Below are 13,337 nucleotides of genomic sequence, written 5' to 3'. Positions count from 1 at the left end.
TTTAAATTAGTGCTGTCAAATGATTAATCGCATCTAAAATGAAAGCTTTGTTAATCTGTTAGTGTGCTCTTTATTATGTATATATAAATACAGACATGCATGTATATATTTATCAAAACTGTTTATGTGTTAAATATATTCATATATAAGAATATGAGTATATACATTTAAATGCATTTTCATATATAAAAAACGCACACATATGTTATGTAAACAAAGACTTATTTTGGATGGGATTATTTGTTTGACAGCACTAATTTAAATATTGTAATTTTTAAGTTTTGTCACGATATTACATTTCACTGCTCAATTATTGTGGCAAAATGGACGCGCAATAGCAATATAAATCAAATATTTTTTTACATATCGCTCTAATGGTAAGCTGCTTCTTTCGAATAAGTATTATTTTGTGACCATTAAAAAAAGCCCTCATTATGAAATCAATGTTGTTATTGTCATGTGACCTACTTGCTTCTCTTGACTTTCACAACTCCTCTCCTGTGACCTCATGTCCATTGGATGCACACTTAAGTATTTCTCCAGAAGTATTTTTTGCTGCTGTGAATACATACTATTATACATACTGTTTTTCCCCTACTATTTAATAAGAGGCAGCTACTGCATTGATTTTTTTAAGTAACAACCAGCATTATAGTGTAATACAGTCAACATTTAATATTAATTTTTCCCAATGTCAATATCATCTTCAATATGGGTATATCTCGACACCCCTTTAAGTAAGCTGTCCAGGTCGTCAGGTTCGAAATCCGAAACAAGTAGAACTGAAGTGTATTTCCATCCTAGCTCACTCAAAAGAAACACGAGGAGAGACTAGAGGAAAGAAATGCTGAGAGGGACGTTCTTCTCATCAGTCTGTCTTGATAGAGATCCAGGCTGGCAGCACTTTCAAGGGGTGCTCCTTACAGGCGCTGCAAAAGTATGGGAATGCTCTCGGAGTGATGATGTCCATGAAGGTGAAGAGAGGCGTTCTTTCTCGTGGGTCGTAGAAAGTCACTCTTGACCTGTTCATGTCCAACACGATCCTCACCACCTGCGGCTCCTTAGTCATAGTGAGCGGGGACCATGGGGCGGTGCAGGCTTTATACTCTCCGTTTCGTAGCCTAATGGTCCAGAAGCCCTCTGCAGGGGTCAACACGTGCTTTCCCTTCCGGCTGATGGATGCGCTTGCGACTCCAATGACCCAGTAGGTGTTGTTTTTGACCTCCACGTCCCAGCTGTGTCGCCCCGAGCTGAAGCCCTCGTAGCCCAGCACCTCTGCACCTATGTCAAAGCGCTCAGGGTTTTCTGGGAGTTTGAAGGTCTGAGCGCAGCACTGTATTGTAGTCAGATCCTCTGACAGGAGGAAGCAGCTTGCCGCAGTGTTTGGATCGAGGGTCACTGGAGCTGCAGCAAAGGAAGGGTTTGAAAGGTAAATGCTGATGTTTCTTGGCAAGAAAACGGTCTCTTTATAGCAGCTATATGTTTTGTTTGTTTGATTTTTAAATGCTTATGGGTTTGGAACGACATGGGGTAAGTGATTTAAATGACAAACTTTTTATTTTAGGTGGATTAAGCATTTAAAATATCGAAATAGTCTCTAAATAATTTTTGTGCTACACAGGCTGCCAATAAATCCCACAAAACGAGTGCTTTACAGCACACGTACCATTATCCAGAGAAAATTACAACACTATCCACTATTATTTGCAACAATGAATTGCGCTCACTGCAGGGAGCTCAAATGCATAAAAAACAAATCAAGTACAGTGATCAAAAACTTTCATTGAATTAAAAACAATTGGAAATGGCTGGAAACTCACGTTAAGAAATAAATGTTTTTCTCCAATGCATGCTGATCACAATTATTGGCACCCCTAGAAATTCTCCTTTTTTTATTTTCATGCACTTTTGATGCCTTTTGTTTTTTTTTAGATACAACAGTACTGGGATCGGCATTCGGGATCGGCAAAGGGCATCCAGACAGGAATCAATTCAGCTCACCTTGAGTGTTGACGCACAAATCACAAGGCAGCTGGCACCGACACCTCTAGAAATGCTTAGGAGTATAATAACTCATACTCGTATATTCATTCATATTTAGATTGCATATTTATTTTGTAGCATAACAGCAGTGACATACTGTTCCACAGGATTATGAATATAATGAAAACAAAGGCCAAATTACCGTATTCATCTATGACAAGGAGTAAAACCAAAGAATAGAGATCTTCTGATGTACAGAACAAGATTTTTAAACTTCACAAAACAGTAAGTAGTTGTAGGAAATAGTTAAACATTAAAAAAACCTATTTCCACCATCAGGGCAATAACTAAGAAATTCCAATCAACTACTGATATTACAAATCTGCCTGGAAGAGGATGTGTGTCTGTATCGTCCTAATGTTCAAGCGAGGAGGAGAGTTTGAGTGATCAAAGACTCTCGAGTATCACACCTGGGGAATTGCAGAGAATTGTGTAATTTGGAGTCAGAAAAGTCTAAAATATATATATATCAAACAGCCACTACATTGACACATGTTGTTCAAATGGGTTTGAAGAAAAAAACTCCTAACTCATCCAAAAGCAATCTCCAGCATGTTCATTTGTCAGACACGACTGGGACTTCAAATGACACTGACTTCATCTGATCAGATGAAAAAGCTTTCTGACATCAAACAGGGATAAAAAGTAGTCCATGTCCACAGTTAAACATACTGCTGGATCTTTAATGTTGTGGGCCTATTTTTCTGCTGGAGATCCTGGATGACTTTTGTTCAGATGCGTGGCATGGATTCTGTCAAGCTCCAACAGATAAAAAAATCTAAATCTGACTTCCTCAGTTAGAAATCTTATCATGTTTGGATCTTCCATCAAGACGATGATCCAAAACAAACATCAAAATCAACACAAAATAGTCACTGAGCACAAAATAAAGCTTTTGCCGTGGCTGTCTCAGTCCTCCCAACCGTATAAAAGCGATTAAAAACGAGTGAGGTGAATTAAAGAGGAGAAGCACCAGCACGGAGCTGGTATTCTGAAGGATTGGTCGGATTCTGAATGAAGGAACGATATCTGATTTCCTATCAGGTGTTCTCCAAACTCTTCAGGCATTACAGGGAGAAAACGCAGAGCTGTTATCCTGGGTAAAGGATGTCTTAATAATCGGGTGCCAACTAGAGATAAACATGTATTTCATAATGGCACCCTCCCCACTAACTTTCCATTGTTTTACATATGATATGTTAGACTTTTCTAAATTATTTAAATAAACAATGCTACCACCTTTGCTCATATTTACCAAGAGGAGGCACTTTACATAAAAAAGTGATATTTATACATTATGACATTTTTGACATTTTGTTTTAAACATCTACTTGCTATATTATTACCTACTATACTTCTAAAAATAAATTATGCACAATAACTTTCAACTTAACCTTGCACCAAACCGTCGTCCTAATCCTAAACATTCATTTTACTCAGTACTTAAATGTATAACTACATTGTAACAAGCTCGCCATAAATAAGATGTAACCATACTTTTATAAATATAATTATTTTAGTATCTGTTTATTTTTTATTACAGTGATGTCATTGAGTTTTTAACATTACAGTAGGGTACTGGCAGGTTTTATGCTTACTTTTGGTACAGATTTTGCATAAATGTGATCTAGGCGTTTCTTGGTAGTGTTTTAAAAATCAACAAATAAATAAACGTGAACATGTACTCACTATATTGAATGATTTCCATCATTCTTTCCCAGACTTTAAACTTCAGTGAGCCTAGATGTTTGGCTATATCGAGCAGGGAACCTGTTATCATCTGTGGATCCTGGGGAATACGCCAGGTTCTGTCAATACAGCAACGGATACAGAGTTATTGTGGGTCTAGGTCACAGAGAAAATGTATTAAGATGGAAAAATTAGTTTAAAACTAATAGCAGAAAGGATTTGTACCTCTTTATGGTGTCTTTATAATTCTAAGTTGAATAAAAATGCAAACAGATTACTAAAATTGCAAAACGTGAATTGTGATTTGCGTTTCAAGTCATTCCTTTATTAACATTTACCTTGAGGAATGGTACATCCTTAGACATCATCTCCTGTTCAACTATTCTGATAGTGTTGCTAAGTGAAGTGATGTCATTCTCCAAATCTTCAACCTTATCATTTATCATCTGCCTTTTCTGATCCTTCTCTTGCTTCAGCATGGAAAGCCTGGATGCCTCCTCGTCTCGCAGGAACTGGTGCAGAGCCTCAAACTCCTCTCGTATCTGCCTCTCGGCGTTCTCTGCCTGACTCTGTAATGAGAACTTTATCATTTACTTTTACTGAAGTGGAAAATGCATTATCTTTTTTCTGCAATTGTTCAGCTAATTAACAAAGCAATTTCAATGTGACAGTACCTTAATGTGGTGTATTGTTTGCTCGCAAGTGAGTTTTGCCTTCCGGAAGAGCTTTAGTTTTTCCTGAAGTGGTTTCAAAGCATTTTTGAGTTCCTCCTGGAGTGAAGGCAGATCATCATTAAGAAAATGAATGGATGAAAAGCCTTTCCGTCAAATATCTTCGGAACAAAAAGAACGGCAAAATTTGATTGCACCAGCACCAACAAAACAATGAATCTTCTTCACAGCTTGGAAACATTTTTCTTTTTACATTTTAAACATACATTTATAAACCGATTCTTTGTGTTATAAAATATAGCATTGAATTTACTCACAAAAGACTAGTCTACACTTCTGCAAGGGGTTTCCTAAAACTAAATAAAATGGTTGTTGTTTTTTTGAAATAGATAGAAATGCAATCTGGGTTTTTTTCCCCCTTTCTGTGAGTAAAAGGAATGCAAATGCAACATTTGCTATGACCCTTTAACTCAAGAGAAGTTCTTATTAAGTTTTTTAAACCTGGAAGCGTGAGATGAGTCCATTAGGGAAATGTATCTGCTAGCAGCCACACGGGGGCCGAGCTTATTTCAAGAGTTCCGTGAGTTCAAAAAGTAGCTAAAAAAAAATCAAAGACTCAAAATGATCAATCAAACTCAGCCTCTCCAGGTGTTTGCCACCCATCTTGTTGTGCCACTGGGAAGATGCTAAAGTATAGAAGTTCAACTAAGATTCAACACAAAATTTGTATGTAAATGCACAGCAAGATGTATTTAATCATTTTAAGTGACATCCTTAGAAAGGCCAAGTGCAATTTTCATTTCTTGTGATCTATGCATGTGTCACACTTAGTTTCAAACCCATGACTAAGCATTTAGGATCTATGGCAGTGGTTCCCAACCGGTGTGCCGCGGCACTAAGGGGTGCCATGAGATCTTTTGAGGGTGCCGCCAAAATTTCAACAAAATTTTTTTATTAAGGCAGAATCAGTGTAAACAGTATTCTCATATCATCTAGGACTAGGTATAAGGTGTTGTTGCATGCAAACTCTCGAAATGAAACAAATAAATAAATAATAATAAAAAAGCTACAGAGATTTTAAATATCTATTTCCTTATAAGGGTGCCGGGAACTTTTGAAAGGCTTTCCAAGGGTGCCTCAAACAAGAAAAGGTTGGGAACCACTGATCTATGGTGTGACCTACTGAGCTAGATCCTCATACACATTCGTCAGGCTGCTGAGAATGGCTAACAAGCACAGTCAACAAACACAGGACTACTTTGTTTTTCTCTGGTACAAAAGCAATTGTCAAAAATGCATGTAGTAAATTAAGTAGCAAAAAAAAAGTTTTTCATTTACTTTAATATGGGGGACAGGTACATTGATGAAAAGTGACAAATGACTTATCAGCATAACCCAGGGAATGAAAAACACAAAAAATAATAAATAGGACAAAAATATAGCTCAGTGACACTAGGTGGCGCTGTGAACGAACTGTGTTCAGTTACCTCCAGGATATGGTGTTTATGATCCTTACCTATTTTTCTGCAGATATGGCAAATGGTTTAAAAGATATTTCAATTTACACATGGTTCAGTGAATCCTGGCAAAATTCCGCTTGACCCAAAGAACCCAGACACCAATCACATGTTCATAAGTTATAAACAAAAATATAAATTATTAGTATCTCATGACCCATAGGTGAGATTTTTCCCCACTTTGGCATAGATTCTCAAAACATTGTGTTGATGTAGCATACAGAGTTTAATTTCAAATGATGAAAAGTTTAACAGGAATTCTTTGAACCAATTTTAGATCAGGTTTTGAATGAAGATGAATTTCAAAACTCTGTTCAGTCATTTCTGTGCAGCTCGGTCTAAAGATAATCTGAGACAGTTTTCTAAAGAATTGGACAAATTTTGAAGGAGAGGTATCAAAAAAAACCATTACTGTACATTTCAAAATGGCCATTACTGTCATTGGTGTCTTAATGTAATGTATTGAATGTGATCAGCATGAGAAAGTTTTCTAGATCAAGTGGTTCCAAAGTTTCAACTATTTGAAAAGAGAATTTCTAAACTGGTTGTGGTGCTGTAGTCGGTCCCCAAATTTGATCAGTTTTGTCCTTAATAAAAGCTTAATAGTTAATAGTTCTGTCCAAGGATGAATTATAGACCAGACTAGTGGGACTAGAATTATACTCTTAAAAATAAAGGTGGTTGCATGAGGAAACTTTAACATCCCTGGAACTTTTCCACTGGGCAAAATATTCTATATCAAGATGTCCTTCAACATTAAAGGTTAACTTAAAGGTTCTTTAGAAATTATGGTGAAAAAAAACTCTCACAAGCAAAGGTTCTAAATCAAGGGGCATCGTGAAACCTTTGCTTCGGTATAATTAGAATGTGTACTGATAGGAGGGGGTCCTAATCCGTCCTTGGTCTTGACTTTAAAAGATTTTTAAATTCTTTTAAAGAGTTTTTTTAGACACTAGTCTAGTGTATACTTTCATCAACTCTAAACTAAGCACATTGGCATCTGGTTTCAGCTCTACCAGGAGGTCTCAACTCTACCATACTGCTATTAATAGACTGATAATGAACCCAGCCAAGAATCCATAAATAACAGTTTCAAGGTCCTAAAGAGAAGAGATGGTTGTCCAAATGATTATGAGTTTTTCAGTTTTATTGTCCTTGAATTGTTGGTGTCACTGAAGAAACTATAGGTTGGAATCAACACTGCATCTAAATAATGTCAAGCACTGTTGCAAGCGACCGTGAAACTGTATGTAGACATACCTTGCAGTCATGTGAAGCTTCATTTAAGGGGTATAACCTGTGACCCTTGTGGTGGGCAGAAGATTTGCATTTGCTACAAGTGGGTTCCAGGTCCTCCAAACAGAAGAGTGTCAAGGCTTCGCCATGTTCCTTGCAAGCAAGAGGGTCATTTCTGCAGCGCTCCAGAAAGCCTTCGCAGGTCTTCGCAAGTGTGGCGTTGACTATGAGCTCCCCCATAGATGATGGCTGACAGCAGAGGGGGCATTCGCAAGATCCCCCACCAATCCACAGGCTCTCCAAACAGTGTTTACAGAAGTGATGTCTGCAAAACAGCACTACGGGCTTTTGCAGGATACTTCCACAGATGGGACATGACAAGTCTTCTGCAAGATCTGACTGCTTGGAGGCCATTGTTCCTTTGAGCCCTTCATTGCCCAGTTGGGTCACAAGGGGATACTTAGCCCTCCCTCCCGCTTGAAATTACCCTTGGGAGAGCTGTCTTCTGATTGGCTCCTGTATTTACTCGGTGTATACATCACTCAGCGAAGTCTAGGCCGACACATGATATCTTCTGATGAATGCCGAAACATTGCATTATGTAACATCAATCTCCTGGAGCGCGATTCGACCCCGGTACTGACGTAAGAGGAAGTGTGTCAAGATTTTCTTATTCCATTGGAGAAGATAATGTGTGACACCTCATAAGAAAAATTAAAACCCAGTACACATAAACTGCATTGAACTGGCAAGAACAACGGTTTGGAAAAAGTTTTTGCCCCCTTCCCCTGGAATTTCATCCGAACTCTTTCATGAATTCTTATAAACAACACAACAAGTTGAATCTTTCATGCATTCATTAAAGATGGTTATAAAACATTCAGCGCTATTTGTATGTAATGCTGCTAATGGAGGTGTAGCCAGTATCTGGTTGCACCCCCATTAGCAGCAATAACCGCAACCAAATGTTTACTGTAGTTATTTATACGTGGGGAATTTTGGCACACTTCTGCTTGCAGAACTGCTTCAGCCCAGTGACATTTGTAGGCGTTGAAGCGTGAAATGTGTTCCACAGATCCTGACACTTTAACCATACTTTGTTGGGGTTTAATTCTGGAATCTGACTGGACCATTTCAGAATTTTAGCTTTCGTTAAGGATCATTATTATTGAGCATAACCCAGTCAGGCTTCAGATGGAATATAAAAACCAGAGGTTTTACATTTACAAACTAGCAAACAGTTTTTGACAGTTGTTGTTTTGTTTTGTTTATTTTTTATGAAATGCAGACAGAAAAGGCTTGAATATCTTCAGACATTTCTTCTTTGTGACTCCTGGAATAATTTTGTGTCTTTCTCTCTGACAAAGAGACAACCAGCCCTTATTAAAGATGAATTAATGCTTCAGTTGAGGCTTAGAGAAAATAGGCTTAGAAATAGCGGTTTTGCTTTGCGTGCACTAGTCAACATTTGAAGTGGATCAAAACTTTCATCAAAATGGTCCTAAAACATAAAACCGACAGGACAACTTTGATCAACTTTTTTGATCTACATCAAACGTTGACTAATGTAGTATTCGTATCAACTCTGGGTAGTTGACGAATCAAAGTGTCCTGTGGTGGACAGAAAAACGTGCAAAAATAACAAAAATAGCTCTAACATTGAATATAAACCTATGGGTAACTCTAAAAATTTATAAAATAAATTCTCATGTTATTTATCTACATTTATATATATATATACACACACACACACACACTTATTTCAAAACAAACAATGCCGTAAACTGTATTGCCGTAAACAGTATATGTATTTGAGCTATAAACCAGTTTGTAATGTCAAGTAGCATAACAGACTGTTTTTGCACAGCTAGACAACTAGAAGCGAATGACACAGGCCTTGCACATTCGAACTATAAACACCTGTTCTTACATTAAAAATAAAGCGAATGCCAATATCCATAATGAAATCTGACCACTTACAATGTTATGTCCAACCTCAGAAATTCAGACAAGGGGCAAAGACTTTTTCACACAACTGACAAACTAAGGATTTTCCAACAGAATATATAAAGAAAGTCTTGTAAGACACTCTAACAAGGTTGCTGGTGGTCGTTGACATACTCAGCGAAAAGGATTAATTAAAGCGTAAATTAAGAGCAAGATGAGATTTGCTATTTTCATGCATTGATAATCTTGAACAATCTGATGTGGGTTTTTATTACATCTTTATCACTGAGCTGTGCTGGATTTAATACCTTTAGTCTTTGCGCCCTGAACTTTCTGAGATGGGATCCAGAGGCCCCTTTTCTGCAGAAGGGACATTGCGCCTCCCAAAACTGCTGACAGCAAATTTCACAAAAGCTGCACCCGCAGGAAATACAGCACAGGACCACTGGAACACCGAACACTTCCCCACACACCGAACAACAAGGGTCTTCCTCTAAGAGCGGCGAATCGTCCTCCATTTTCTCTGTTGATATGAGCGGTACAGATGCCGTCTCATCTATCCTAAGTGTTATAGATAAAAATACCGCTATGTGCCCTGTCATAACCCAGACGCTTGACCTTTAGATTTGATGTCTGGACATAAATGATCACAGACTCCGATCTATATTGAGATCTGATGTGAACAGTGTATAATCAAGCAACTCGATGCACGATATATAAAACACTATCATGCCGTGCCACGAGTTTCGTGCTGTGATTAGTTTCAGTATACAAAATGATTGTTTTTGCACAAATTCTGAGAATAACACTGAATGCTGTGAATTTGCATCGGACCTCAGTGTCTCTCCATAGGATAGCCGACGCTCTGATTTTGCGGTTCCCTACATTGTCAGGGTCCACGGCGCACAGGCAGCTTCTTGTCATGCTGCTCACACATGCTTTACTGTGAAAAGAGGACAGGCTTCAGAGCTGGTAAAAAAGACTATAAAAGCCACGTCCACATGAGAGGCACTGGGACATTGAAAAACCTCTCGGCAGAGTGCAGGGACTCATCATCTAGCGAAGGGGCTTCAGCCTTCATTTCTTTAAAGTGCCCCTATGGATTTTTTGAAAAATTACCTTTCATGCAGCGCGTAACACCTCTCTGAGCGAAAATATCCTGCAAAGTTTTAAATTCGAACCGTGCACCGTGTGTGAAGTTATTTTTCCTGAAAAGAAAGAATTGACTCAGAATTAATGAAATGAGTTGTTTTTTAAAGCAAACACCAAGTAGTTTTATGTTGAGGTCTATTATGTTGTCCGCCCTCTTGTTGGTCTGAATGAAAATGCAACTTTTGGAACGTAAAAAGCGGGTAACGAGGTAAAAGTTGTCCGAATATTTTGCTAACATTCCCATTAAGTTTTGAAATCGTTATTTCGGAATGTTTTGTAAACGTTGAAAACGTCCAATTTTTAAATGTATTAAAAACATTCATTGTGGGGATACAGGAACTGTCCATCCTACCATTCTGAAATAGTAATGTTTTTTTCTTGGTTTATGTGAACATTTTTTAAACATTTGACTTTATCATCCTGAAAACATTATGAAAATGGTATTTCTGAAATTTTTTTAAACATTCAAAATGTCTTTTTTTTTCCTCGTTCCGAAAATGTTAGTAAAACTTTGTTTCTGAACGTTTGAATGTGTCTGAATGTAAAATATGTGAACATCCTCATATTATCCTGGGAACTTTTTTAGAAACAAATATCAGTTCAAACAAAAAGATTTGGTAAAACATTGCTAATTTTATATTTGACAAAACCATAACTTTAAGACTCTACGCAAAAACATTTTACACTTTTATCCACTAAATCAGCTCATTTTAAACTCTATTTGGATGTACTGACATCTGATTAATTGTCATTCAACTTGCGTCTTACAGTCCCAAAATAATATTTTAAAAGAACAAACAAGGAAAAATATTGTTGACAGTTTTTATAATAGAATGGAAAAATAATGGCATTAAATTCACAGGTTAAGACTGAACATGAAAAGTCATTTCTAGTAGTAATAATGTTAATAGTAATGATGCCAGAGCAACAGAGAGAACTATGAGTTATAATGTCAATAGTTAGCAAGTAAGTGGGGGGTTGGTGCCTCACCTGCGATAGAAAACGCCTTTTATTAGGGTTAGTGTGGGTCGTGGCTGTCCAGTAATGTAACCAAATAGTCCTGATAGAGAACAGAGTGGTCAAAGTCTCTTATAAGCACACACACTGTACAAAGATAGAAGTCATGGAGAACTTCATGTAATCAGTTAATTCAGCTAAGTGTGCTGTGTGTCTGGAAGACTGCGTATTTATAGTTTGCTATCCCTTGCTAAAACCCTTGCTATCATACTGACACCCAGTGGTCCCTAAAACCGTGTGCACTTTTTGTATTTACTAATAATGTTAATTCCAGTCAAATATATATTTTGCTTGCTTTTTTTTCATTCAACCCTCAAACGTGTGAAGATTGAGCTGTTAAAAACCAAATACTGACTTTCCTTTTTTTTCACTTTTTTTTTATTTTTTTATTAGCTTAATAGGTAAAATGTAAACCAACATTTTTCCTAAAAGATATTTCTTCATTTTTCTGACAGTAACCATTCTTTATATTTTAGGACATTATATCTTAGTTCTCATATGAGGACATTGGGACAAAAAAGCATATTTATTACACATTTTGAGAGACATAAGAAACGAATAGGGAAAGAAATTATATTTCATTATTCTGTGAAATATTATATATTATTATGAAAACCTTGTCAATTATTGATCCCATTATTACATTAATTTTTTCATGTTGCCCCCAAAACACATTAATATGCAAATTATATATATATTTAGTTCTATTGTATATAACTACTTAACTTCTATATGACCATTTTACACACTTTTTACAGAAAGAAAAATGGTTTATCAAATCTTTCCATAGCTGAGAATCATCCTAATACAAAGTTTGGGAAAAAAAAATTAAATATCTGAATAACTAAAAATGCATTGGTGATTTTAAAAATCAATTGCTTTTGCATGCATAATTTATTAAAGAAATTGAGTCCCAATGTCTTCAACTGAGGACATGAAATAAATAACTTACAATGGATTAAATATATACATACATATATACATATACAGGGAGTGCAGAATTATTAGGCAAATGAGTATTTTGACCACATCATCCTCTTTATGCATGTTGTCTTAGTCCAAGCCGTATAGGCTCGAAAGCCTACTACCAATTAAGCATATTAGGTGATGTGCATCTCAGTAATGAGAAGGGGTGTGGTCTAATGACATCAACACCCTATATCAGGTGTGCATAATTATTAGGCAACGTCCTTTCCTTTGGCAAAATGGGTCAAAAGAAGGACTTGACAGGCTCCAGAAAGTCAAAAATAGTGAGATATCTTGCAGAGGGATGCAGCACTCTTAAAATTGCCAAGCTTCTGAAGCGTGCTCATCGAACAATCCAGCGTTTCGTTCAAAATAGTCAACAGGGTCGCAAGCCAAGGCGCAAAATAACTGCCCGTGAACTGAGAAAAGTCAAGCGTGCAGCTGCCAAGATGCCACTTGCCACCAGTTTTGCCATATTTCAGAGCTGCAACATCACTGGAGTGCCCAAAAGCACGAGGTGTGCAGTACTCAGAGACATGGCCAAGGTAAGAAAAGCTGAAAAACGACCACCACTGAACAAGACACACAAGCTGAAACGTCAAGACTGGGCCAAGAAATATCTCTAGACTGATTTTTCTAAGGTTTTATGGACTGATGAAATGAGAGTGAGTCTTGATGGGCCCGTGGCTGGATCGGTAAAGGGCAGAGAGCTCCAGTCCGACTCAGACGCCAGCAAGGTGGAGGTGGAGTACTGGTTTGGGCTGGTATCATCAAAGATGAGCTTGTGGGGCCTTTTCGGGTTGAGGATGGAGTCCAGCTCAACTCCCGGTCCTCCTGCCAGTTTCTGGAAGACACCTTCAAGCAGTGGTACAGGAAGAAGTCTGCATCCTTCAAGAAAAACATGATTTTCATGCAGGACAATGCTCCATCACACGCATCCAAGTACTCCACAGCATGGCTGGCAAGAAAGGGTCTAAAAGAAGAAAAACTAATGACTTGGCCTCCTTGTTCACCTGATCTGAACCCCATAGAGAACCTGTGGTCCATCATGAAATGTGAGATTTACAAGGAGGGAAAACAGTACACCTCTCTGAACAGT

General features: G+C 37.5%; 1 protein-coding gene across 2 annotated transcripts; it reads right to left on the bottom strand.

The window, feature by feature from the left end:
* Window positions 1-633: 633 nt before the first annotated feature.
* On the bottom strand, window positions 634-9,674 carry LOC122352997 (zinc-binding protein A33-like). 2 transcript variants are annotated; one of them, XM_043250823.1, is made up of 6 exons: window positions 9,412-9,674; window positions 4,407-4,502; window positions 4,071-4,301; window positions 3,958-3,980; window positions 3,733-3,851; window positions 634-1,404 (listed from the first exon to the last, which is right to left on the bottom strand). In XM_043250823.1, exons 1-6 carry the CDS (start codon window positions 9,619-9,621, stop codon window positions 869-871), a joined length of 1,215 nt encoding a protein of 404 aa, XP_043106758.1. In that variant the 5' UTR covers window positions 9,622-9,674; the 3' UTR covers window positions 634-868. The 2 variants fall into 2 exon arrangements, with proteins under 2 accessions (XP_043106758.1, XP_043106757.1); XM_043250822.1 differs by lacking the exon at window positions 9,412-9,674 and adding an exon at window positions 7,181-8,403.
* Window positions 9,675-13,337: the final 3,663 nt, after the last annotated feature.

This window comes from Puntigrus tetrazona, chromosome 10 (genome assembly GCF_018831695.1).
Source record: "Puntigrus tetrazona isolate hp1 chromosome 10, ASM1883169v1, whole genome shotgun sequence".
NCBI classification, from domain to species: domain Eukaryota; kingdom Metazoa; phylum Chordata; class Actinopteri; order Cypriniformes; family Cyprinidae; genus Puntigrus; species Puntigrus tetrazona.
The sequence above is the reverse complement of the archived record's forward strand: the minus strand, read 5'-3'. Positions and strand labels throughout refer to the sequence as shown.

What these genes read in the sequence shown, in the direction of transcription:
- LOC122352997 (XM_043250822.1), bottom strand. Translation starts at nt 7,570, where the DNA reads ATGGCCTCCAAGCAGTCAGATCTTGCAGAAGACTTGTCATGTCCCATC. An exon ending in TATAAAGACACCATAAAGAG is followed by an intron (nt 3,852 to 3,957) that starts GTACAAATCCTT and finishes CTGTATTGACAG; the next exon opens with AACCTGGCGTATTCCCCAGG. An exon ending in GATGGAAATCATTCAATATA is followed by an intron (nt 1,405 to 3,732) that starts GTGAGTACATGT and finishes CCTTTGCTGCAG; the next exon opens with CTCCAGTGACCCTCGATCCA.